The sequence below is a fragment of the Apiospora aurea genome, assembly GCF_038362705.1.
Source record: "Apiospora aurea strain CBS 24483 chromosome Unknown utg000005l_segment0_segment0, whole genome shotgun sequence".
In the NCBI taxonomy this organism is placed as follows: domain Eukaryota; kingdom Fungi; phylum Ascomycota; class Sordariomycetes; order Amphisphaeriales; family Apiosporaceae; genus Apiospora; species Apiospora aurea.
Genome location: NW_027117392.1, coordinates 356,267 through 380,586, shown reverse-complemented (window position 1 = coordinate 380,586; position 24,320 = coordinate 356,267). Strand labels below are relative to the sequence as shown.

Below are 24,320 nucleotides of genomic sequence, written 5' to 3'. Positions count from 1 at the left end.
AAATAAAATATTAAAAAAATCTTAAACTTAACTTAAAACCGCTAAGGTTACGATAACCGCCCTTACTTAAAATATATCGTGAAATAAACGGGATATAATAAACCGATTAAAAAACCCGCCGCGTTTTTAAAAAATTACGCCGAAATTATAATAAATTATTACCGCCGTTACTCGAATAAAATTAAACCTATTTAAATTTAAACCTAAAAAGTTTACCGCTTAATTAAAAACTACGCTAAAAACTAATCAGTTAAATTAATTAAATATTATACCGTTTAAACCGTTTAAATCGTTTAAACCGTTTAAACCGTTTAAACTTTACCCCGTTATTTTACGTTAATAATACTCCGCTTTAAAAAAAGGGTATTATTATAGCTTTAAATATTAAAATAAACCCTCGGCCCCTAACGAACCGATTAATTTAACGCTATATACGAACGTTTAAAAAATGTCCTTTTCTAAAAACCTCTGCTTTTAATCCCTTATTTTCGTGGCTTTTCGAACTACGTCCTCGTTATATAATTACCGTTACTTAAAAAACTATAATAATAAAATTAATATCGCCCTATCTATCTTAATATTTATTTACCGCCCGTAACATTTTATAAAATATTAAATAATATCGTTATTAAATTATTCTAAAATAATTAATATTTATTTTTTTAAAAAATCTTTATTTCTTAAAATTAATTTTTTAATTCTTTTAATTCGATAAAAATTTAATTAAACTTATAATTATTAAAAAGAAATTAAACGAAAATCCTGTATACTTCTAAAAATCTCGTTAATATTAATAAGCTTACGTTTTTCGGTATTTTATTGTTTTAAAAAACAATTAACTTTTTAATAGTTATTTTAATAATAATTAAAATAACGTCCTTTTCTATTCATCTTTAAATCTTTTTAATAATAATAAGAAAAAAATACGTTTTAATTAAAAAAATACTTATTAGGAAAATAAACTTTGTAAAAGTAATAGTTTTAAAATTACTAACTTTATTATCTTTATTACCGAAATTATTTTTATTAATTAACGAAAAAACGAATTTATTAAACCGTTTTTTTATTTACGTCTATAAAATCTTAAACTATTTATTTATAATATTTAACGTAAATATTAAAATTAACGGTTTCGTTAAAATATATTATAATAGTAGTAATTATAACGCGAAGTATAAGTTTATTATAAAACCTTTTTTTTAAAATAAAATATAAAAAAGTTCCTTTTTTCGATTAATCGAATAAAGTCGGATAAAAAACTTTAGTAATCGGTTAAGGAAATTATTTTTAATTAGTCGTATTATTTTTTACTCTTTTCGTAAAAAGTATAATCGAAATAGCGTTTACATAAATAATCGAAAAATTTATTTATAATAATAATAGGATTAAAATAATAGTCCCGAAAAAAGATAATAGCTCGTAGACGGTATTATTTTTTATATAATTATAAATATCTTTAAATATTTAATTATTAAAAATAAAATAAATAACGTTCTCGGTTTATATACTTTTAATTTAATAAAACTAAACTTTAAAAGAAACCTTATTTTTATTTTTATCGCTATAAAAATTATCGATCTTTATTTTATAATTTATTTTATAATAAATACTTTCGTTATTAATTATAATAAAACAGTCCCGTTATATTTATTTATAATTAATTAAATAATAATAATTTAAGTGTTATATAATTATTTTAATCGGTTCGCCGATTTAATATTAATTTTTATAAAGTTGATAATTAAATCGTTTATATTTACGAAATTTTAAGCGGCAACGGTTTTATTATAAGCTTTAATTAACCTTTTTAAAGTAAACTTTAATAAATCGAGTTCGTTATTTAGTTTATTAATTTTAAACTATTTTTTATTAAATTCTCGCTTTAATAAATATTATAATAATTAAATAAAAAAAGCTAAGTATTTAATATAAATAATAGTTATTTTTAATTAAAAGTTTACTCGGCGAGCTTCGGTATAAAATCGAATATTTATACTATATAAACGTAATTTAATAGAAAACGAAGCTTATTTTTTAAAATAACTCGTTTAAATTATTATATATATTTTTAAACTCGTTAATAATTACGAGTTTATTTTTAAAAAGCTATTTAGCCTCTTTAATTTTAATTTATAAAGTAAAGAAAACAGCTTTATTATTATCGCGTATATATTAAAAATATATAACTCGTATAAAAGGAATCGTAATTAATACTCGTTAATTTTATATAGGGTATAAAATAATACGCGGTTTACTATATTATTGTAATTAAGTATAAAAATTTTAAGTAAACGTAAATAGTAAAAAAAGAGTATATATTTTTAATTTAATTATTTTATAATATTAAGCGTTAAGTTTTTAATAATATACCCTTTAAAGTTACGTGTAATTTAATCGCTACGAGTTATATTAAGCCTCTTAATCATTAACCGTATTATAATATTAATCGGATAACTCGTTTAATTAAGCTTATAAATCGTCGCTATTTAAACTATTAATAATAATATTATATTATAAAAACTAAACCTTTTTTATAATCGTTTAAAATCGGTAAAAATATAAAAACTATATTCGTTTTTTATATTATTAAGATTATTTTAAACGGGTTATATTAACTCGGCCTTTAAATTAATTAATAAAGTATATTAATTAAAAAAGCGGGGAAAATAACTTAAATTTTTATTGAATTCTTTAAGTTTATTAATAAACTTTATAAAAACGCTTTAATTAAATCGTATATATCGTTTAACTTTTAATTAAAAAATATAATCGTTCTCGTTATACGTTATAACGCGTTTATTTTAAAATAAATCGTTAAATACCAAAAGATTTAATATTAATTAATTAAAGTTTATTTATTTATCTTATAGCGGTAAAAATAATATTAATTAATTTAAATAATTAAGTAAAATATTATACTATTAAATAATAATAAAAATAGTCGTAAGTTATATAGCGCTATCGGTAGTATATACGAAATTAATTAGTTAAGTGAAATTAAAATATATTAGGCTAAAGAAAAAAGGAAGGAAGGAAGGAAGGAAGGAAGGTTAGCTTTAATGCGGTGCGAAAGGTAAGGTAGTGATAAGTTAGAGTGGAGCTTTAATAATACCGACTAATTAAACTACGTGCATTAGCCTTAGTGGGGCTTAGCTACGTGACTTCGTAAATAGTTATATAATTAAGTTTTAATAAAACGAGGCTATAAGTAAATCTTAAAATAAATAACATTTACGATAAAGAGGAAAAAAAGAAAAATTTAAGTTAAAGTTAATACGGTAAATCGGTTTTAATAATAAAGTAATAAAGTTAATATAACGTAATCCACGGTTTAATTAAACATACGGTTTAATTAAACACTTTCTTTTAATTCCGTATAACTTATATTTTATACTTTATACTTTTACTACTTACGATAATAAATCAATAAAAAGAGAACGATATATAATTAACGCTTTAAGCGTTTTAAAAAAACCTTAAATTACGCGTATAAGCCGTAGCGCGAATATATAATATTTTTTATATAACTTTACGTTATCGGCGTTACGATAATATTTTATAACGAGATACGTAGTCGTTAACGTAAAAGTTTACGAATTTTAAAAAAGTAATTAATCGTATAATATATAATTAATTTAAATTCGCGATCCTTTCCGCCTCGGATAAGTAGTATTAAAAATATAGCGAATTAATTACTTAATTTACGCGACGCGGGACGCGTCGGCGTTAATTAAGCTTCTAATTTCGTACGACGATAATTAGATTTTTAAACGCGTTTTAATCGAAAAATCGATTATTAGAGAGTTTTTTACGAAGATTTCGACGCGTATCGCGCGTAGTTTATTTTTATACGGAATATAATTAATAAGTATAGAATTTAAAAAAAGGATATATATAATTTTAACGAAACCGGGTTTTTTATAAGTTAAATCTCGTTCGAAATAATCGTAATTATTTTTAATCGACGCGGAAAGCTTAAGGTAATATAGTAAGGGAACCGGGAATAGGTTATAATAATATAGGGCGTCGGATTATACGGTTATATTATTTTTTCGTATATTATTTTTACGGGGAAAACGTACCTTTTTTTTAGTACGAAAATAACTTATTACTGGAAGACTAGGTAATCGTAATTATTAAAAATAGTTGGACTACGAATAAAAAAAGTAAAGATTAAATTCGATACTTCGATAAATATACGAAGTTTCGTACGAAGGGTATTTACCGCTTATTAATTTTTAACGGTTATAAAAGTTATTACTCGATAGTTTTCGAACTTTATTATAAAAAAAACTCGATTATTATATTTTATATATTTTTTTATTTATCGTATAAGCTTTAACCTTTTAATATCGGCTGTTTTCGTGCGTTAAAAAGGGCGTATAGGAAAGAAATTAAAGGTTTTATACGGGCGCATATTACTTATATTTTAAAAAAGACTTTTTATCAGCGTTTTTAAAAGCGTTCTAAGCGATTTTTACCGTTTCGAATATATAAAGAGGCTTTCGAGGGATCGGACTTGTCCTGTATAATCCGGAATATATTATTTTATAATTAAATATAAAGCTACGTATTTTAATATCTCCGGGGACGTTTTTCGGCCTACCTATTTTTTAAGAATTAAAGATTTTAAATAACCCGATTAAGGCTTAATTTTAAACCGAATACGTTCGAAACCGTATCGTACGGTATTAAAATAGCTTTCCGACGTTAATTTTAATTAAACTTAACTAAATTACGAAAAGTATAATATAAATAATATACCGGCTCGCTTTTTTAAAAAGTAAAGTAACCGTATTACGAGAAATAAATAAAATATTTAGCCGGCGCCGCCGTACGAAAAGAAAACGGCTATAGGATAAAGGATTACTTTATATATAAGCTAAAAAAAAACCTATAGTTTTAAAGGGACGTTAATAAATAATTATAGGATAAATCGCGCCGAAATAATAATCGTACAAAAAAGCTTAAAACGCGCCCGCGACGCTATAAAATCTACGGGGAGCCCGGGTATAATACGCGCACCTATTAAAATAATATAAAAATATTTAAAGAAGAGGATTCCGATTAATTTTAATATATTAAATACGTTATAGTGGAATTAATTTATATTTCGTTATACGAGGCCTTAGAAAGTGTTTAATTAAACCGTGTATTCAATTAAACCGTGGATTACGTTAAAGTTTTTACATTAATTAATATATAAGTTAACGTATTATATTATTATAAAAGAAATACTTTTTATAAACTTGATTTTAAAATAATTATAGTTTATTATTTCGATTTTATATAATTATTTAAAATATTAGCTATTTTAATATAAACCCTCGGCGCGTTATATTATAAGCCGGCTTAGTTTTATATAATAAAATAAATAATCGAATGAATATATATACTTAAAACGTCTTTATTTTAATTAATTAGTTTTTAATTTATTAATTAGCGTACGCACTTTTTTAATTAATTAATTTAAAGTTTATTTAAAATAAAAGTAATATTTCGAGAAATTAAGTATATAATTAAGCGGACGTTAAAATCCGAGCGCGAATAATACTATATTTATTAATTTTAACGCACGCCGATTTAAAAGCTAAATAAAGCTAAGCGCGAGTAATATTATACTTATTTATATAACACTTTTTTTAAGCTATAGCACCTTTTATAATACTTTTTATAACGCTTTTTATAATACTTTCTACGCCTTATAACGCTTTATAACGCCCTTAAAAAATTAAATTAACCGGCTTAAAAGCGGTTAAATCATTTAATTAAAATTCGTCGACATAATTTAATATAATTAACCGGTCTTAAAAAAACAAAAAAAACGATAATTAGCCGGCTTTTTTATTTTTAATTAAAAAATTAAAATAAACACACTATTAAATTTTTAACTAATATATATCTATATATAAAAGCCGTCACCGGACGTATACTTCTAACCCCTTTAAAAGGACTTGCGCGGCCTAAAAGCTCAGCTAGCTTACCAGAGTAAACACGTCCTTAGGCAAAAAGGAGGCAGATCAACGCGGTGGACTCGCTGATTGTATGGAAAATTTGAGATGGCATTCTTCAGGTAGAAATCTCTGGAAAGCAAACATACATAGTCGTACACGTTGTTCGCTACCGCTCATTCAATAGCGAGCCACGGGGGTGCCAGTTTTGACACGTTCCTGGTCGTCGAAAGCTATGGAGAAATACCAAATAATGCGGCGTGACGCCATGAGACTATGCTACCAAGATTGCACATCCTGACAATTTGCCATATCTAGGTACTGTACGTATGCATGTTTACATATGGGACGAACGGGGACTCAGGTACCAATACGTACGTACGTAACGCCATGGAATGTGGTACCGGCAGATATGGCTTGCTTGATCTAGTAGTTTTTTATGCACGCCATTTCACGGCAAGGCGATACTTTCGGTGGCTGTTTGGCATCAACGCGCTCGTACCCGAAAACATGAGACGACACGGAGGGCGTGGCGTCCAAACAGCAAGGACAGACTGGGGATGGGCCTGGAGACTCCCTGTCCTGAATTTAGGTGTCGGGCTTGGCGAATATCCTGCCCCAGCCAGGTGGCTCGGTGGGCTCTCAGATCCTCTTGATGAAAGGGTTGTGTATTGGAGGGAAGGCCCTGGCCAGTGGCTTGGCTTCTAGATTCCAGGGATCTGCAAGTTGACGTGCCGGGCACAGCGAGGAGCAAAGAAAGGAAGAAATTAAACACATGTCAAAATTAAACATGCTTCGGTCCACATACTCCTCTTTCGTTGGGGTGGTTTTTTTTTTTTTTACCACAACCGAACCGGTAGTTACTCGGCACGATGCCCAATGGCAACCGAAAGCCCTAAGGATGCAGGGAGGGTAGGGAGAATGAGAAATCACGCTAGGGTTGATATTGCTGGGCTCTCACGAAACCTCTTCAGGAGGGAGTGTTATACCAAACGGAGACTTCGTCTGAGTGGAATCCCTATCTTATGAGATGTCTGCGTGCCCATGCACAGCAGCCTGCTGCAAGCGAGTGAAGTGACAGGGCTGTTCGAGACGGCGGCCCACGATAGATCGATCAAACGGCGAGTGGCCAACTCCCGGCGGCAGCAGCGAGAATGGCATCGGAAAGAACAACACCCATAAACCACTCCATCGTTATTATGCAAATTCCAAAACGATGGCTTGCCACACATGGTATGACAGGATAAAGAACGAAAAGAAAACCGATACCGAAGATCAGCGATCCAATGGTCGGTCGATGAGATGAGACGAATTTGTCGATTTGACGGATGCCAGCCCCTGGTGAGCTCGGATCGTCTCCGGTTGGGCGGGAGATAGTTACCTATATCGCGTCCTTTTGCCCAGCAGGCTGGGCCATTTATGGGAACTGCGACATGGTGCGTGTCCCATGGATGATGCATATCTCGGACCTTGAAAAACTAGGAATGAGGGGCTCGGACTACCCAATCGGGGTGCATTTACACGGCCTCGTCTCTACACAAGTGTAGCAAGAAGAGCCATCTGGAGCGGGCCTTCAGGGGCACGAGACCAGAGATATGCTTGCCTCAGAATAGATGGCAGGAGAGGCACAGACTAAATGATCTGATTGCTGTTGTATGTCTTTTTGCTCCGTCCAACGGAGGAAAGAGGGTTGCAGACACTGTAGAGGGGATGCTCTTTGGTAAACAAAGAAAGATAGAGAGATAGAGAGAGAGAAAAGAAAAAGACGGCAGAAATGGCGTGACTTGTTACGGGATGTGAGTGAACAGCGGTTGCAACCAGTCCTTCCCTTAGTTGGGTTCCCGGTTGTGGTCCGAGGCGATGTGGCCAATCAGGGGCTGAGAAAGGCTCGGACCTGTCCGGACCTCTTTGCAGCGAATGCTGATCCTGATCCATAACCCCCAAATACCCGATTTTTTTCATGGCCAGCCAGCATTCTCCACTTGGGCCAAGGAAACCCTGGGAAGGAACCACTGGACCGTCCAGCAGCAGCACGAACGGGCTTGCTTGCACAAAATGCACACAACCCCCGCCAATCAGGCCGTTATGCTGCAGCCTGGACCAGTCAGCGCCAGGTTAGTAATTGGCTGGCTCTAGAAGGGCTAGAAGGGGAGGCGTTGGAGTCTTGGAGAGCCGGCAAAGTTGCCCATGGTCCTATCCCCTTAAACGCCCTAACGCTGCCCGTCACCAAAACCTCCCGTACTATACGGATCAGGGATAATTTAGTGTTATCGGTGGTTCGTTCTAAACGTCCGACGCTCTGGTTACAACTTTTAATTGGTCGGCCTCACCTGGGTCCGTCTCGCACGGCCACGTCGATCACTGAATGGAAGTATTCTACGGAGGGCAGCGTTAGGGCGTTTAAGGGGATACGCGGGTGCGTGCGGCATCGTGGTATTGCAGTATATATGTGTTTGCCTCTCGCATCAAATACATAGGCTGGAAGAATTCCACCAAAACCCCATGATCGGTTGCGCAAGGGTAGGTACTTTACCATACCTAAGTATGTAGTTGAGTACATACCTAGGTAGGTAGGCCAGGTACATGGTGGTAGGTACCACAGCAGCAATTCGGCAATCCCCCCCAAGCGTCCCCCCACTCGACGCAGGTTACATCACAGACAGAGGAAAGGCCAATGGCTTGCGATACCGAGCCAATCAAGCTGATGGCGCATCCTCGACCGTGACCCCCGCTCACAAGTGCAAGATTTCCTCAGTCGCCTTACTACTGGGTGGTACGACGTGGTGTAGGCCGGCTCTCCCGTCCATCCGTTTGGAGGAGAGGGGCGCGGAGAGGGAGGGAGGGCGGACGACAGAACCTAATGTTGCCAGCCAGAGGGTCTAGACACCGGATGCTAACCTTAGTTGACGCGTTAGCGAGAAGCATAACTTTGTGTCCTCGTCCTCCCACCTCAAAATAAACCATGGCCTACTTGTACCTTGAATAGAAGAGGGACCCAACCTTGTGCTTGCTATGTTGCCTGCTATCAGATCAACTGGGTGGAGAGGCAAACCGCAGACCTACGTCTCTTCTGAGTAGCAGGCAGGGCTATCATCTGCCGTTGGAATAGGCGGGACTAGTGCCAAAATATCAATTCGACGCCATGGAAAAAAAAAAAAAAAAGGTACTTGCTTTCGCTACTGCTGCGCTGCACTGGGGCTGCCAGGCTGCTACGGACCCGTAAGCATGGATGCCGGAGGGTTTACTCCAAACAATCGCAGGTATTGCGGTACCGCCGGTACATGCAAGCCTCAAAAACCGGCTTGCTTCCAGGATTCCATACCACTCACTCACTCTGCTCGGAATGGTCCTGGGGAGTCTGGCTTCTTCTGGAAATACTGAGGATTTGCCGAGCCTGCGATGGATACATATGTAGTCTGGCAGGATGAGTACTTATGGGGGGGCATGACATCAGCTTTTCTATCCTCTCACTTCTCAGATGCCCTTCTGTTGCCTCTGGTTATTAGTGCATGCCTTTCCCGATCTATCATTTATAATCCCCTATTGATCATTGAATTTACCAAACCTGTATATCCAGTGGCTTCCGGCACGACAAGACAATACACCACGCAACGCAACGCAACACACCACACCACACCACAACAAAACCTTGCCGAAATCCGACCCCGGCCTACCCACCACCACCACACCAACAGACGGCCCGCCATGGAGTTCTGTCCGCACCCCTCAGACCACCATATGGCCTACGAGATCCCACAAAGCCCAATGGGCACCAGTTGCGACCCGTTTCTCGATCCGTGCATCACAAATGCCTACCAACACGATCCCCAGCACTTCTTCGACTTATCTACGGACCACCAAGACGCCATGATCAAGCTGGAGGACATCGGGCAACCCCAACCATGGGAGTCCTTCTCTTCCGTAAGCCTTCCCTTCCGTTTCTCCTGGTACTAGAGATATACCCGCCTTTGACCATAGAACCTTGCATGGCTGACCCCGTCCGCCCCGCAGACCTCGGAATCCGGAGTCAGTGATATGATGGAGCCCATGGCGCCCACGCCGTCGCGGAGAGAGTCCGCCGCCACACAGCCGTCGTCCGCCGCGGCCAAGAAGCCCCGGCGCGACCGGGCCCGGTCCGGCTCGTCCGGGGGCTCCACCGACCTGAGCCGCGAGAAGAACCGCATCGCCGCCAGCAAGTGCCGGAGGAAAAAGAAGGACGAGGAGCGCATCCTCGAGGACCGCCGGCGCATGCTGCAGGTCCAGAACGCCATCCTCGTCGACTCGGCCACGTCGCTGCGCGCCGAGGTCCTGCAGCTCAAGCACGAGATCCTCCGCCACGGCACCTGCGACTTCCAGCCCATCAACTCGTACATAGCCACGGCTGCGGCGAGAGTGGGATGAGAGAGTTAGGGACACCTCGTGGGGACCTTCTTATCCTTCTACTATTATATGTTTTACGAGGTTGCTTGGGCTGGAGATACCAAAGAACCACTTTCAAACGGCGGGAACGGAGTATTGCTTTTTAGGGGGGCTTGCGGTATCGAAGCCCACTCGGTGTTGGCGTTACGGATGGGAGACAAGGGCCAATACTGGGTTACGATCACTTTTGGCTCGGTCATTGTCGAGAACGACAGATTTGGCCCACTAAGCACTTTGGGAGGCAAAAGGCGTTCAGGCGATTACACGGGATGCATCTCGAAGTATACCCGAGAGAGATGGGATTCTTCTTCTTTCTTCCTTCCTTTTTTCCTCCTTCCTTCTTTCTTGTTCTGTTTTCACGGCAGTTGTATTGGTACATTCATTTGGCCTGGGGCTTGGTGCAGGTTTACTGGCTCGACCTGTGTAGCAAAGGGAGAGGGGGGGGCTGTAATCAAAATGATCCGATTCTTTGGAGAGGCCCGCGAGCTTATCTGGTTTAGTCTCCTGGGTAGAGGCTCTCTAAAACGAAGCTACACCAACAATTTTTAGTTGTATAATGAATCACTCACGCAAAATACCATGAAGCCCACTGAAGAAACCAAACGCAACCCGATGCTCCCTCGGTTGCAGAGAGAGGGAGCTTGAGAGATCGAAGCAACAAACGCCGGTTTATTCCTGGTGTTTCCAGAAACATGACCATCCCCACCCGAGCGAAGTGCCAGCACAAATGCCACAAACGGCAGCTATCTACGTAGCGTTACGTGCTAGATAGCAGGCAGTGGGCCAAATGGCGCCTCTATCTCCCAGGCACGACTCAAGAACCCCGATCCAGGATTTCGAATACTCCGATCCCCATATTCCCGGCCCCAGCCTCTCCATCCTCCTCCTTCTGATGATGGCCCGGAGGCTGATGGGAGCTCTTACCCCTGAATCCGGGTTGAGACGTTGGGCGAAGAGCACGGTATCCCTCAGTTTAAAGTCGGCCCTACGGTACCTCTGAGAGTTTCAGCTTGTTGCGTCACCCCATACATCAGTGCGCTAGTAGCTTATCCATCTTAATCATCCTACCACCATTGCCGTCTAAACGAAACCGATATCGTCGAGCTTCCCGGTTCTTACTGCCGCGAAGCCAGAGGGTCGTGACCTTGACGCTGGGGGCGAGATCGGGTCTTGGCACGGTCTTGAAGCATCGGTTGACGCGTACATGCAGGGCTAAGACTTTTGTCTCTCTACCTCCTCCTCCTCCACCTCGCCGGCGTCGTTCCCTCGGAGATGGCATCCTGGCACCCCCTGGTCCAGCTGAAACGAAAAGTGGGACCCGGCTGCCCAAAATACGAACCTGCATCTCAATATCCAGGAATCCGTTCTGCTGGGCGTGAGAAGGTTTTTCTGCGTTAGCCCGGCGTCGCGTCTCGGGGCACTTCGGCGTCTGCTTGCCCAACTGCATACAACTGCATTTCGGCTTCTGGTTGGTGGTGGTGTTTGGGGTGGTGGGCAGACACTGCAGCAAGTGTTGGGTGGGGCCGGCCACAGCCAGGCTGCGAAGGAAGCTGCTTGCTCGGCGTGTTCTGGCGCCAGCGCAGTCAGTTCCGGCTCTAGACTATTCACCATGGTTCTACCCGAGCCATGCCCGCCCAGCCCGCTTCGAGGTGGTGCGGTTCGGGTGCGCCGGCTGGTCACAGCCGGGCCTTTGTCTCTTAGTCCCGTCGTTTCTCTCTCTGTCGAAGAAACAGAGGGGCTGGGTTGGTCGGCTGCCCTCTTCTCCAACGGTTTCTCTTTGCATTCGCGTCGTGGTTGCCTCCCCACCCCGCTCTCGCGCCGTAGTGCAACAGTGAGAAGCGCTGCTCGGGGGTTTGCAACGGGTTATTGCTCGCAGGGCAGGTATTGTTAATGACCTAGCCATACGGGACCGGATACAAGTGGCTCTTGAGTGATTAAAGTAAGGTGGTTGTGACTAGACAACTAGACCCAGACTCTGTCTTAGTAAGGCCCGCCTGGTGGCCTCTTCTGTCTCTCGCTCTCTCTTTCCCTCCCTAAGATCCTACTTCACAGCAACGGAGTAGCTCGCCAGGCCGGCGAGCCGGTTCTCACTTGGCACGCCATTTTAGTTAGTTCGCCATGTATCGCTAGACTTCCAGTGCTGCTAGGTTCTTGGCCCTGGGACGTCAAACTAAGCGACGATTGTTCCCCCCCGAGGAATGCGTCCGGGTGCAAATTCGAGCTTTGTTGCTGGATCGGTTAGCTACCTTGTGACAGTTCTGATTGGGCGGCTTGGGTCAACAGAACAGTCGACGTCGGCGGGGGTGGGGGGACGTCATCCGGTGGCCGACGTATCGCTATCAATATTCCTTGTCAGATCCCATTGGCGGAGGGAGGTTCGGGGGATGCAAGCCACTTCTGCAACAAACCTCTTTCTTATAGCGTGGCGAATTTAGTCCAGATTCCGCTCAAGATGTCTCAGCTGTCAAGATTATTATAAGCGCGTCGAAGCTGTAACTCCATCCATGGGCAGCCGGTGAGATTCGACGGTACCTGCGGTCTTCGGCTGTCTTGTGATTACACACCAGGTAGATATCGATTTCCATGTAGCCTGGCATCAACTATCCGCATATGGCCACTGGTCGACTAAACACTGGTTTGTACCACGATATGCAAGGCCGGTGGCGGACTAGGTACCGACGAACTATGAAGATTCCGCATACTGGGGGAAGCCACACATATAAGGTTTCGGCCCAACGTTTGGCGGAGAAGGGCTACGGGTAGGTGGGAAGTATGCCAGTATGCAAACCGCTCTCGGGCCCAAGCCGAAGCACGTCAACAACGGGGCCTTCGTTGGTCGTCCGTTCGTCGTTCGTTGGGGCCAAACTCAATCCTCCCCTGTTCCCCTGTTCCCCTGTTCACCTGTTCAAAGCCGTGGCCCCAGGTGAGCGTTGCCCGTCGACATAACCAGCACCCGACCGACCTTGCAGGCCGCCAATTGATCGTCGGCAGGGGAATGCGACACCCAGTTAGCTGGATTTGGTTTATGCAGGTCACATGCACCACACACGTTGGCCGGCAGTCAAAGTGATATGCAGTGCGCTTCCACGAGCACAAGTCCAATCAAGGATATGACATGTTGGCTACCAAGGCCACCACCGTTCGTGGACTATTGTTTCAAGCCAACGCAAGTATCCGGCCATATTGTCGTCATCCATAAGCTACTCAGTTCGCAGCATGTACTATAAGAAGGAATGCTCTTCGCGTAGTCCCCGAGGATTGACTAATGTAGGTTTTGCTGGCTGGCACATCATTTTTGGCTGTCACATGCGCCATCACAGCGCACAATCCTGCGACCGACTCTCCCCGCGGTGTTTTTGGTCTCTCGACCTCTTTGGCGGGTCCTCCGCGGGGTAAGAGCGGGACAGTCTTACGGGGTGGTGCTATGACGGCATGCGCACCTGTCCTTTTCCCGGGGGGGGATGGTGCGATTGATCGCGGGCACGAACGAGATTCATCGCGGGATGGCCTGACTGAAGTGAACATGCACGCTCGCAGGAGTCAAAATTGCTGGAGGCCCAGGCGCAGCCTGCATTTCAGCCTCGAAAGTCGGGCAAACTTCCACCTTTCAACTCAGTCATGCGGAAAATTTACGGGAAACTGCGTTACGTTACGTTACACCCGAGGGAGGACTGAGTGATTTCGTTGGCAACGTGGGGTAGGTAATAGCTTGAAGCGGGGAGCTCCAGCACGCAGGCAAGAAAGTTGCACACACCAGCAAAAGCATTTCACGATAATCATTTCCCCTACTCTTTTTTCCCCATCTCCCATCAAACACTCTCACCTTGGAAAGTACCATTATTATGTCTGGATCTGTACCTACCGTGACCGCCTTGGATGGCGTGTACACCCACCAGTCGCTGCCCGAGCAGGAAGCGCGATGGACCAAGCTGCTAGCCAAATTCCAGGCTCTCTACGGCCGCCCCGCGCAGTTCGTCTCGCGATCGCCCGGTCGCGTCAACATCATCGGCGAGCACATCGACTATTCGCTCTACTCGGTCCTGCCCATGGGAATGACCCACGATGTCATCATTGCCGTTTCCACCGATCTGACGCCTTCAAATGATTCCACCTACAAGCTCAAGCTGGCCAATCTGGACGAGGAGCGGTTCCCCGCGCGTGAGTTCGACGTGCCCTACGGTGAGGTCAAGATCGATGCGACAAAGCACGAGTGGACAAACTACTTCCGGTCCGGGCTCAGGGGCGCGCTGCAGCTCCTGCAGAAGAAGTATGGCGCCGATTTCAAGCCCAAGAGCATGCAGGTCCTCATGGACGGCACCGTCCCGGCTGGGGGCGGCTTAAGCTCCAGCGCCGCTTTCGTGAGCGCCAGTGCGCTGGCTGTCATGATCGCCAACGGCGAGAAGGACGTCGACAAGAAGGATCTGACTGAGGTCGCCATCGTCAGTGAGCGCGCCGTCGGCGTCAACTCCGGAGGGTAAGATCGTCATCATTCCCCCAGGTTTGATTCATTCTGAAGGTCTCACAATGCAATGCAGTATGGATCAGTCAGCGTCCGTGTTCTCAAAACAGGGCTCTGCTCTGTTCGTGGCCTTCGCCCCCTCCCTGTCTGCGAGGCCTGTATTCTTCCCCAAGACCAACCCGGAACTCATCTTCGTGGTGGCGCAATCCTTCGTCACATCGAATAAGCAAGTCACTGGCCCCGTTCGCTATAACTTGCGCGTTGTCGAATGCAGCATGGCCGCGGCCGTGCTCAATGCACTGTTATGTCCCGGCATGGATCTCCCCAAGGATGCTGGTCCATTAGGCGTGTCGCTTCATGGGTTCCACACGAACTACTTTAAAGACACCCAGAAGTCGATGAACGAGCAGCTGGCGGAGTTGGTCGAGTTGACCAAAACAAAGCTTACCAAGGAAGAAGGTTACACCGTAGACGAGATCGCCTCGTTGGTTGGTGTCTCGGTTGACGATATCAAGGCGCGTTTCATGTCGAGTTTCCCGGTCCGCGGAGATCACTTCAAGCTTAGACAGCGCGCTCTACACGTTTTTACTGAAGCTCTGCGGGTGCTGCAATTCCTTACGCTGCTGGAAGACAACAGCGCGCATTCCATGACGGGCGACACGACGGAATACAACAAGAAGCTCGGCGACCTCATGAATGCGACACAAGACTCGTGCCGAGAGCTGTACGAATGCAGTTGCCCCGAAATCGACGAGCTCTGCACCATCGCCCGGGAGGCTGGTGGCTACGGCAGCCGCCTGACTGGCGCCGGATGGGGCGGATGCAGCGTGCATCTGGTGCCCGCAGACAAGGCCGATGCTGTTCAACAGGCCATGATGGACAAATACTACTCAAAACGCAATTTGAGCCAGAGAGAGTTGGAGGCTGCAATCGTAGTCAGTCGGCCGATGAACGGAAGTGCTGTTTGTGTGCTGAAGGACGGAAAGTTGCTTTGAGAGCATCGGCTAACATCCATAGTATCTCTTCATACCCTTGTATTCACTTAAGGCCTCGTCCTCCTCGAATGACCTCATCAACTGTTACTTCCTCGGGCAAAAAGCAACCCTGATAAGCGTCACGTGCATACATGCTGACTGTACAACGCGACTACGCGATGCATGCATCGTGCGACGCTGGCCCCCTTTGGCCCCCTGCATCTCTCTACGAAGCGTGCATGCCAAGTGCGTCTGGTAAGCGTCCAGCCCTGCAGACCGGCAGTGCAAGGACTATATTTGGAGATTTTATGAGCCCAATAGGGACTAAAGGCTCTTGGTCGATCCACTTTTGCGCTTACCAGCCAATCAACAGAGTTATAATTACAGACATAGACACTAAATTCTTACAGAGCGCCCGCATCACTCTAGTCCGGCAACCCGTTTGATGCACCCAGGCCGTCCCGCGGTTCTAGGAGTAAGTAGTAAGTTTAGACTGGAAACACGTTAACTTTTTCTTCGACAGCTTACTACCCCCAAACCTTTCATCAATCGTATCTGCGCCAGCAAAATATACGCGGCATAGCCGCAGTTACGGCCGTTATTCACATAACATTTCAGCATGTCGTCGTCGAGGGAGGAGGATCCCTTGTTCGACACGAACAAGTACTATTTCCCGTTGGGGACCCTGCGGACGGCCCCAGTCCAGTCGGGACTCGAGGTGCCTCCACAGCGCGACGAGAATGGAGCTGCCCCGGGTCTGCAGTTAGTGCCGGACGAGCAGAAGCACTCACACCAGGATCTACCCGGACTATACGGTACGCGCAGCGCGCTACGGCCTCCACCGGTTTTGCTCTCCACGGGGCAGGCTGTACAGGTGGATGAGTACGCTTCGCAGGGACTGCAGTCTATTGACCAACATTATCAGCAACAGTACCAGCAAGACCAACAGCAGCAGCAACAGTTTCCCCATGATGTAGATCATGTCGGCGTTCAGCGTCACCAATGGCCCTTATCGTCTCAGTCGGAGCAACCTTCTGCGCAATGGTCTGCATTTCCATCGTCAAATCAAGGCACCTGGGGATTTCAGAATCAGCAGCATAACTACCAGGCCACATCTTCTGCGGATAGTTCCTTGCCGGAAGCTGTTACGATGCAGGCGGGTACACACCCTGGCTTGCATCCTGTTCACTATGCAAACCCAGCCCTGAGCACGACCGGAAGTTCTGAAATGTGGCCCAACAAACATGAAGCGACAGCGATGGTAACACCGAAGACCCCGGCATGGAGACGACGGCCCTGGTTGTTGTGGGTGGGCGGAGTTATAGCGCTTGTGGTCGTCGCCGGTGCAGTGATAGGTGGAGTCCTAGGCAGTAGGAAGTTACCACAAGAAAGCCAGGCGGTAGCAAGACCATCCTCGTCAGCTCTGCCAGGCCCGGCGGGTGGTTCCTCGGAGGACAGTATAGCACCACCAAAGTCACTCAGGATGCACTCCAAACTCGCCGCGACTGCGTGGCGCGATAATACGCACACAAACTACACATTAAGGCTGTTCTACCAGGGTCCCGACGATGTCTTGCGGTTCGTCGAGAACACGAGCGAGGACAAAAATTGGACCGGGGCTGTGGCCTTGGATACTCTGGATTACGCGCCCATGAAGAATGGCGCGATAGCGGCAGGGGTGTACCTCAGCAGCGATGTCGTAAGTCAAGAGTTCATCCTCTTCCCGTTGAGACAGATCGATGATGTTCCTGGTCTAAGCTAACTGTCTACCCCTAAGATGTAACCCCCTCTGGCGCCCTCCCCCTCACGCATTATTTTACTTTTTTTAGTTTAAAAATAGAGGATAAAATAAAGGAAAGATATATTTTACGCTTAGATTTAATAAACTATATATTTAAGGTTTTTTAATTAAAAAATTAGATTTATTTAAAAAGATATTTTATATTTTCTTTTATTTTTTATAATTTTAAAAACATGGTATATAATCTTAGTTTATTATAAAAACTATAAAATCTTCTTATAAATATAATTTCTACTATTTTTAATCACGTAGCTAAGCCTCGCTAAGGTTAATACACGTGGATTAATTAATTACTCGATATAGTACCTTATATATTACTACTTTACTCTTCGCATTATATTAGAGCTAACCTTTTTTCCTCCTTCCTTCTTTTCCTCTCTAGCCTAATATATTCTAATTTCACCTAACTAACTAATTTCGTATATACTATTAATAACGCTATATACCTTATTTATTTGTCACAGTGCCTAATTAGGCCTGGAATCGAGGGGCTTACAGGCCCCCTTTGGGGCCTATATAGTGCCGATAGCTGCCCCTCTTAATTGAAGGAGGACAAGCGTAAGCTTTGTCCTGAACACCTACCTGACGATAGATTCGATACCTAGACTACGCTGTGAACCCTTACATTATTATAATAATAATTAAAAGTTAAAGCTTTAAAAAATTATTCAATGAATTATTAAAAAGAGAAAATACTCTCGCTTAAAATTTCTTAATAAACCTTAATTTAAATTTTAATATTTAAATAATTTAATAAATAAAATAGTATAAAAGTTAAAATAAGTATATTACGTTTTATTCTTAGTTATTCTCGAGATTTAAAATTAAACATTATTTTTAAATAATTTATTTAAAAAGTTATTTCGATTTATATTTTACTAGTAATTTATATATAACACTATAAAACGAGCTATATTTACTCTAATAAATTTATTTAATTTATTACCTTAACTTTATATTCTCACTTAGTTTTAATACTATTTCTATATAAAATCGGTATATTATTACCATTTTTCGTTAATTTTATATAAAACTAGTAAGATATTTAATTTAGGTGGGAAAACGAGCAAAAGGCGGGGGCGCGAAGGGGGGAGGGCGCCAGAAGGGGTTGCATCTTATAGTGGAATTGGGAGTTGATGTACCTCGACTCCAATTCGGTCATCCGCTGCCAGAAATTCGATCTGGATGGCAAGAAGATCGGAGCTAAAGGCGCTCGAGGGAGCATGAACGATTATTCCATACAGGTCGGGCCGGATTCCAAGATTGTCGTCTACTTCCCTTACGTTTTGTCACAAGATGCGGACGACAAGCTCCGCTACTCGCGCATGCTGGGGCAGAATGCTGCCAACTTGTCAGCTCCGTGGTGGGTGAACGAGACCAGCATGAACGCGATGGGCGTCAAGAACACGCCTGTGGTCATGCTGCCGCTGGCGCAGAAATACATCGATCCCGCCGGGTTCATCTACCGCGACGCCCAGTCGGGGCGGTTCGCCGCGGGCACCAACGACAATATCAAGAGCGGTGGCGACATCCGGAGCGACAGCCTGCCCTGGAACCAGGGCGCCAAGGCGCTCGGCGAGCTGCCCGCGATACCCGAGGGCTCGCCCCTGGCCGGGTTCACCGTCGGCCGCGCCTACGACGCCAGCAAGATGAACACGTACATCTTGTACGTGGACAAGGACACGGTCCAGGTCGTCTGGCAGGACGATGACAAAACGGGCTGGCAGGGGCCCCAGACGTACGGTGCGCTGGGTGATGCGGAGCCGGGCACCGATATTGCATGCGCCACGCAGGGCTCGTGGGACCAGTCCGGCATCAACGTCTCCAAGGAACAGAACCTGAATCGGTGTTTCTTCCAGGAAAAAGGGACGGGTAGGCTTAAGGAGGTTTGGTTCGACGGTAAGGACTGGAAGAATATTGGGTATGTGCCGTTGCCCTAATACATATACAACAAGCAGGCAAAAGAACAAGGGAATGCTTGGGATGGAAAGGAAAACCACTTGGGGTTGGGTTGGAAGCGTAGGAATATTATGATGGTGCTTTCGAGATACCCTGACGAACCAGTTTTATGTCGCGAAAGCATATTTCTACATCTGTAAATAGTTATCCATAATCTGATACGAACCTTTTGGGCGAGTCGTCGATATCTCCGTTTCCCATACGCCTTTCGTTTGTAGAGGCCATATCCATGCGCCTGATGGAGAAAACAACAGCAAAAACGGATCAGCTGCTAATTGGCCGCCGTGGTGGGGAGAACAGCCGACGAAGGGCCAAAATTTCTACAAGTAATCGGTCCGTGACCATTTTTTTCCCATTCGAAATGCGTTCCTTTGTGTAACCTTGCCAGTCAGCGAGAAGCCGAGTTTGAGGGTCAGGCGCTTTCTGGGGCATTTCATTACGGCCGAGCAGAGAGAGCTTCGTTCATTCAATGGTTTGGCCATTGCCCCTTTTCGTGGCCGGCACCCCCTGATAAACCTATCGCTACTCTAGCCCCAGATTCTTCTATTTCGAATCATTTGTTTTTTTGTTTTTGTACCCCCAATAGCGAGCGTCACGAGACGCTCTGGCATTGCACAAGCGGACAGGCAACCAACGACCATGCCACCCTCGTACGGGACAAAGGATTACTGGGACGCCAGGTTCCAGCACGAGGACAACTACGAATGGCTGCTGCCGGCCGACAGCCTGAACGCCGTGATCCGCGTGGCGCTCTCGTCCCGCCACCAGAGCCAAGGCGCGAACGGCAGCTGCGCGCCGCAGATCCTGCACATCGGCTGCGGCTCGTCCGACCTCTCGTTCCAGCTCCGCGACCTGGTCGCGAGCCCCCGCCAGGTCACCAATGTGGATTACTCGGCGACCGCGGTGCAGAAGTGCCGGCAGCGCGAGGCGGCGGCTCTTTCGGCTACTACGCCTGATGGGAGTGGTGGTGGTGGTGGTAGTGACGTGGGCATGCGATGGGAGACGGCGGACTTGTTGGATGCGGAGTCCATCGCTAGGCTGGCGGGCGGGAGGGTTTGCCAGAGCGGCAGTCCCTCTTCCGCAGATGGCGGTGAGGATGGGCCTTTTTACTTTGACGTGGTGGCGGACAAGAGCACGTGCGACGCCATCTCGATCACGGAGGATATTCCCGTGCGCCTGCCCTTTATATCGCCCCGCGACGCGCAGAAGCAGACGGGCAACGACGATAACGACGAGAAGACGGAGAGGAAGACGGAACTCGTGCAGCCGGTGCCCCTCCTCGCGGTGCACATGGCGGTCCTCACGCCGCCGCGCACGGGCCGGTGGTGCGCGATATCGTACTCGGACGACCGGTTTTCGTTTTTGGATAGTGACAACGTCAGCGGCGGCGGCGGCGGCAGCAAGAAGGTGGTTGGTGATGAGGGGGTTCACGGGGAGTTGCTGGAAAGGGGCTTTCCCGACCCCCGGCGGTTCTGGAGGGTGGAGCGCAGGGAGAGGGTGACGGTGGCGCCGTCGGGGACGACGACGGGGAGTGGGGGGCACGTGGTGCATCAGCCGGAGATTGCTTATTGGTTGTGGGTTTTGGGGCGGACGGAGGAGGTGGTGCTTTGAGGGGGGTTCGGGTTGGGAATGATTCATGGGATTATGTTTGGATAGGGACGTTGAGTTGGGGATGATTTGCTGTAGAACATCATGGAGGGTGGGCTTTCAATATAATATTCAACTTTGTCTTGTTGGGCCAGAAGGAGGTGGATAGATTGAACCAGATGCCTCCAGGGGCCTTAGTATGGCTCGTTTATTTCTGCGTCACGTAGTCTGAGTAGAGTAGCCCTGGGATCATCTGCGTTCTGGCAGATAGTATGATGTCATGAGAAACGACCGCGTTGTTTTAAGTTTTTGACCAGTTGTATGACTGGAGGAAGGAGTATCACTGAGTATCATTGCTGATCAACTCAGCATCCCTATGATATACCTTGTAAACTCTTGCTTTTAGGCACACAGACAAGCACTTCCGCCAACTACCACAGTACTGCATCGTCAACTCGATCCTCATCACAAAATACCCATCCACCTCGCATATTTGTCTCGTTCACGAAAGCTCTGAAATGTCGTCGTACTACGTTCCTCAGTTTCAGCATTACAAAACCACATCTTTTCCGCAATATGGGACAACGTTCATGACGCCCACCCACACTACGGGCACGCTTTACACAGTTCCGCAACAACAACAACAACAACAGACATACGTCATGGCGTCCCAGGCACCAGTTTGCTACGGCACAGGTAAGCGGTACTATCAGGATTCGTGGTGGAAGAGGCGGAAACATTGACCTTGGGTGAAGGTGCCACCTACATAATATGCTAGGCAGCTGAGGTTTTGTGGAACGCTTGTCAGGGCGGGAAAGGAAGGATGGATTTACAGATGGTGATGGGACTCTCTGAATCTACCAGTTTCTCGAATACCTGCTGACAGGGGCGGTATGAGGACATTCTAATGGATATAGCTACATGTGCACATACATCGCTGTTGAAATCCGCAGAACGCATACGCATATCTGATCATCTTTGGTTTGTTTGCGTGTAGACATCGCTACGGTGCATGCGTGTTGCTTCCCGTCACGCTTTCCTGGAAGGCTCGATGGAAAGCACGACAACTACTGCCGAGCTGGCCAATCGTTATGTGCATGTGCCTAACTCCGGCGGACTTGTGCCTGCCTTCAACACAACCGCATTTTGCAGGAAGCCTTGAGTGGTCGAAGTTTGAAGTCCACCTGGTGTAATCCAATAGTTCCCTCACGTGCTCCTTTTGCAATCCAACCCATCCAACCTCGATCTACATCACATTTGCATCTCTGTAACTTCACTATACTTCCCACCTCCAGCCATGGTATCCTTTATCACCCGTGCTCGTCTGACCCTGAAATACTTCTCTTACTGTATTGCCCGCAAGGCCTCCAAATTCTCCAAGTTCGTCAAGAAGTCCTTTGCCTCCTGCGTCTCCAGCAAGAAGACAGGCGAACGTGCTCCCCTCCTCCTACAGCATGCTGAGCAAGCGGACAATGTCCCGGAGCAACAACCTGACCCCCGAGAATGAGATTACCAGTGATAAGAGCTCCTGCACACCCTCATCACAACTCGGTAAGTCTACGCCCGTCACTACCCCAACTACCACTTCGTTGACTTGAATGTCCCAGATGAGGGTAGTCAGGCCTACTTTGGCCAGCACTGGCTCTTTACCAGCCGCATCAAGAGTTCCGATGCCGAACCCACGCCGCGTCCCCTAAGCCCAATCGATAGCAATATTTCAACGGCCGCAGTGACACCGTCACTTTCACCAGTTCCACTAAGACAGCCTGTGCCACACAATGCGGCTCTACACTGGCGTGGTATTGATCAAGACGATATCATACCATCGTGGCTGCGAAGCATCACCGATGATAACCCACCGTCCGTCGATCGCACTTGGCTGATAACAAGCTGGGGGAGTAGGACCATGCGCATGGGATCTGGCCTTGACGGTCCTGCTAGCCCTCATGATGACATTGAAAACCCGAAACCTTCTATCCAACCCAGCAAGAGCTTTCCGTGGTCGACGGCAGATGGTACCAGACACCCTGATTCAAAATATGTCGACTCAACTACGCCTGGGTCCGTTGACTAGGAAAACAACTGGCTCAAGCACAAACCACGCCGGGCACATGACGTGTCAGAAGTTTCAAGACCTGATGCTAATACCCACAAGCACGCCATTGGGTTGTTCTCTTTGGACTTGGCTGTCGACGACGAAGACGGTGATGTCGGAAACCACGATAATGATGCAGAAGGTTGTCCCAAAGTGACTCAACACCATGCCCAGCTTCATACCTTCAAGTCATACGCTCTCAAATCCTGCCCTGAGTTGCATAACGCACCATTTGACTGTTTTCAAGACACGGACTCTCAGGTTAGCATTGACAATCATCTATGCGCACGCCAGACGTATTGACACTAACTACAGGGTCTTCTCAACAATGGGCAGTCGTTGCATGATGACGGATCAGAGAAGCCAGCCAACAAGACACGACTCTCAATGCGACAAGCAATGTCTCGGGGCTTACGTTCGCTCGGAAAAAGATTTCGCCAATCCTCCTCAAGTTACTCCATCCGTTGCGACTTCCCAGTTCCCCTGGAGGGTAAGGAGCGTCGACTCCGCGCTCGAGAATCGGCCGACGTTCATCCCTCCTCCGGTTCGGAGACACCATTGTTCAACACCCCCGAGACAGGCGGTACTCCCACCAATTCAACGCGGGGTAATGTAGACCTCTTAGCAATGACTGGTACAATGATTGCAGCATCAGAGCTCGACCGTTTGTCCTCAATGGGCACTGCACACAGCGGTCCTATAAGTACGACCGGGTCGATATCTGACCGACAACACGAGGCTCCCTACTCGCCTCTTTTGCCGTGGAGGAGGGAACAGAGACGTAGAGCAACGGCACGCAGTCGACTGTCCGAGGTCACAACGACAGAAGAGCTGGGAACCGCAGAGTCTACAGGTCATCAGTTGCACAGCCCTCCTAAAAGGGATGCCTTGTTCGAACCGGCCGACAGTGAGCTGCGTCGCCTCGTACCGCAGCCACTCAAGATCCACCGTGATGGGAGGAATGAGCAAGGCTTACTAGCGCCTAGAGTTACCCGGTCTGCATCGGCCATGCAAAGCACAACCTCTCCCAATGTTGGTGAGGAGTCAACGGGAACTGTTCAACGGGACGCAGCGA

At 45.5% G+C, this 24,320-nt stretch overlaps 6 protein-coding genes across 6 annotated transcripts; all 6 read left to right on the top strand.

Moving 5' to 3' along the window:
- Window positions 1-9,656: 9,656 nt before the first annotated feature.
- PG986_006714 (bzip transcription factor) lies at window positions 9,657-10,352 on the top strand (the record flags this gene model as incomplete). The annotated part of the gene is made up of 2 exons (XM_066842936.1): window positions 9,657-9,872; window positions 9,930-10,352. The coding sequence occupies 2 exons, from the start codon at window positions 9,657-9,659 to the stop codon at window positions 10,350-10,352; spliced, it is 639 nt and encodes a 212-aa protein (XP_066699048.1).
- A 3,860-nt stretch (window positions 10,353-14,212) lies between these two features.
- Window positions 14,213-15,824, top strand: PG986_006713 (galactokinase; the record flags this gene model as incomplete). Its single annotated transcript, XM_066842935.1, has 2 exons — window positions 14,213-14,844; window positions 14,906-15,824. 2 exons carry the CDS (start codon window positions 14,213-14,215, stop codon window positions 15,822-15,824), a joined length of 1,551 nt encoding a protein of 516 aa, XP_066699047.1.
- A 598-nt stretch (window positions 15,825-16,422) lies between these two features.
- On the top strand, window positions 16,423-17,565 carry PG986_006712 (uncharacterized protein; the record flags this gene model as incomplete). Its single annotated transcript, XM_066842934.1, has 1 exon — window positions 16,423-17,565. The coding sequence occupies one exon, from the start codon at window positions 16,423-16,425 to the stop codon at window positions 17,563-17,565; it is 1,143 nt and encodes a 380-aa protein (XP_066699046.1).
- Window positions 17,566-18,740: 1,175 nt separating this feature from the next.
- PG986_006711 (uncharacterized protein) lies at window positions 18,741-19,544 on the top strand (the record flags this gene model as incomplete). Its single annotated transcript, XM_066842933.1, has 1 exon — window positions 18,741-19,544. One exon carries the CDS (start codon window positions 18,741-18,743, stop codon window positions 19,542-19,544), a length of 804 nt encoding a protein of 267 aa, XP_066699045.1.
- A 658-nt stretch (window positions 19,545-20,202) lies between these two features.
- Window positions 20,203-21,174, top strand: PG986_006710 (uncharacterized protein; the record flags this gene model as incomplete). Its single annotated transcript, XM_066842932.1, has 1 exon — window positions 20,203-21,174. One exon carries the CDS (start codon window positions 20,203-20,205, stop codon window positions 21,172-21,174), a length of 972 nt encoding a protein of 323 aa, XP_066699044.1.
- A 1,273-nt stretch (window positions 21,175-22,447) lies between these two features.
- On the top strand, window positions 22,448-22,657 carry PG986_006709 (uncharacterized protein; the record flags this gene model as incomplete). The annotated part of the gene is made up of 1 exon (XM_066842931.1): window positions 22,448-22,657. The coding sequence occupies one exon, from the start codon at window positions 22,448-22,450 to the stop codon at window positions 22,655-22,657; it is 210 nt and encodes a 69-aa protein (XP_066699043.1).
- Between the last annotated feature and the right edge of the window lie 1,663 nt (window positions 22,658-24,320).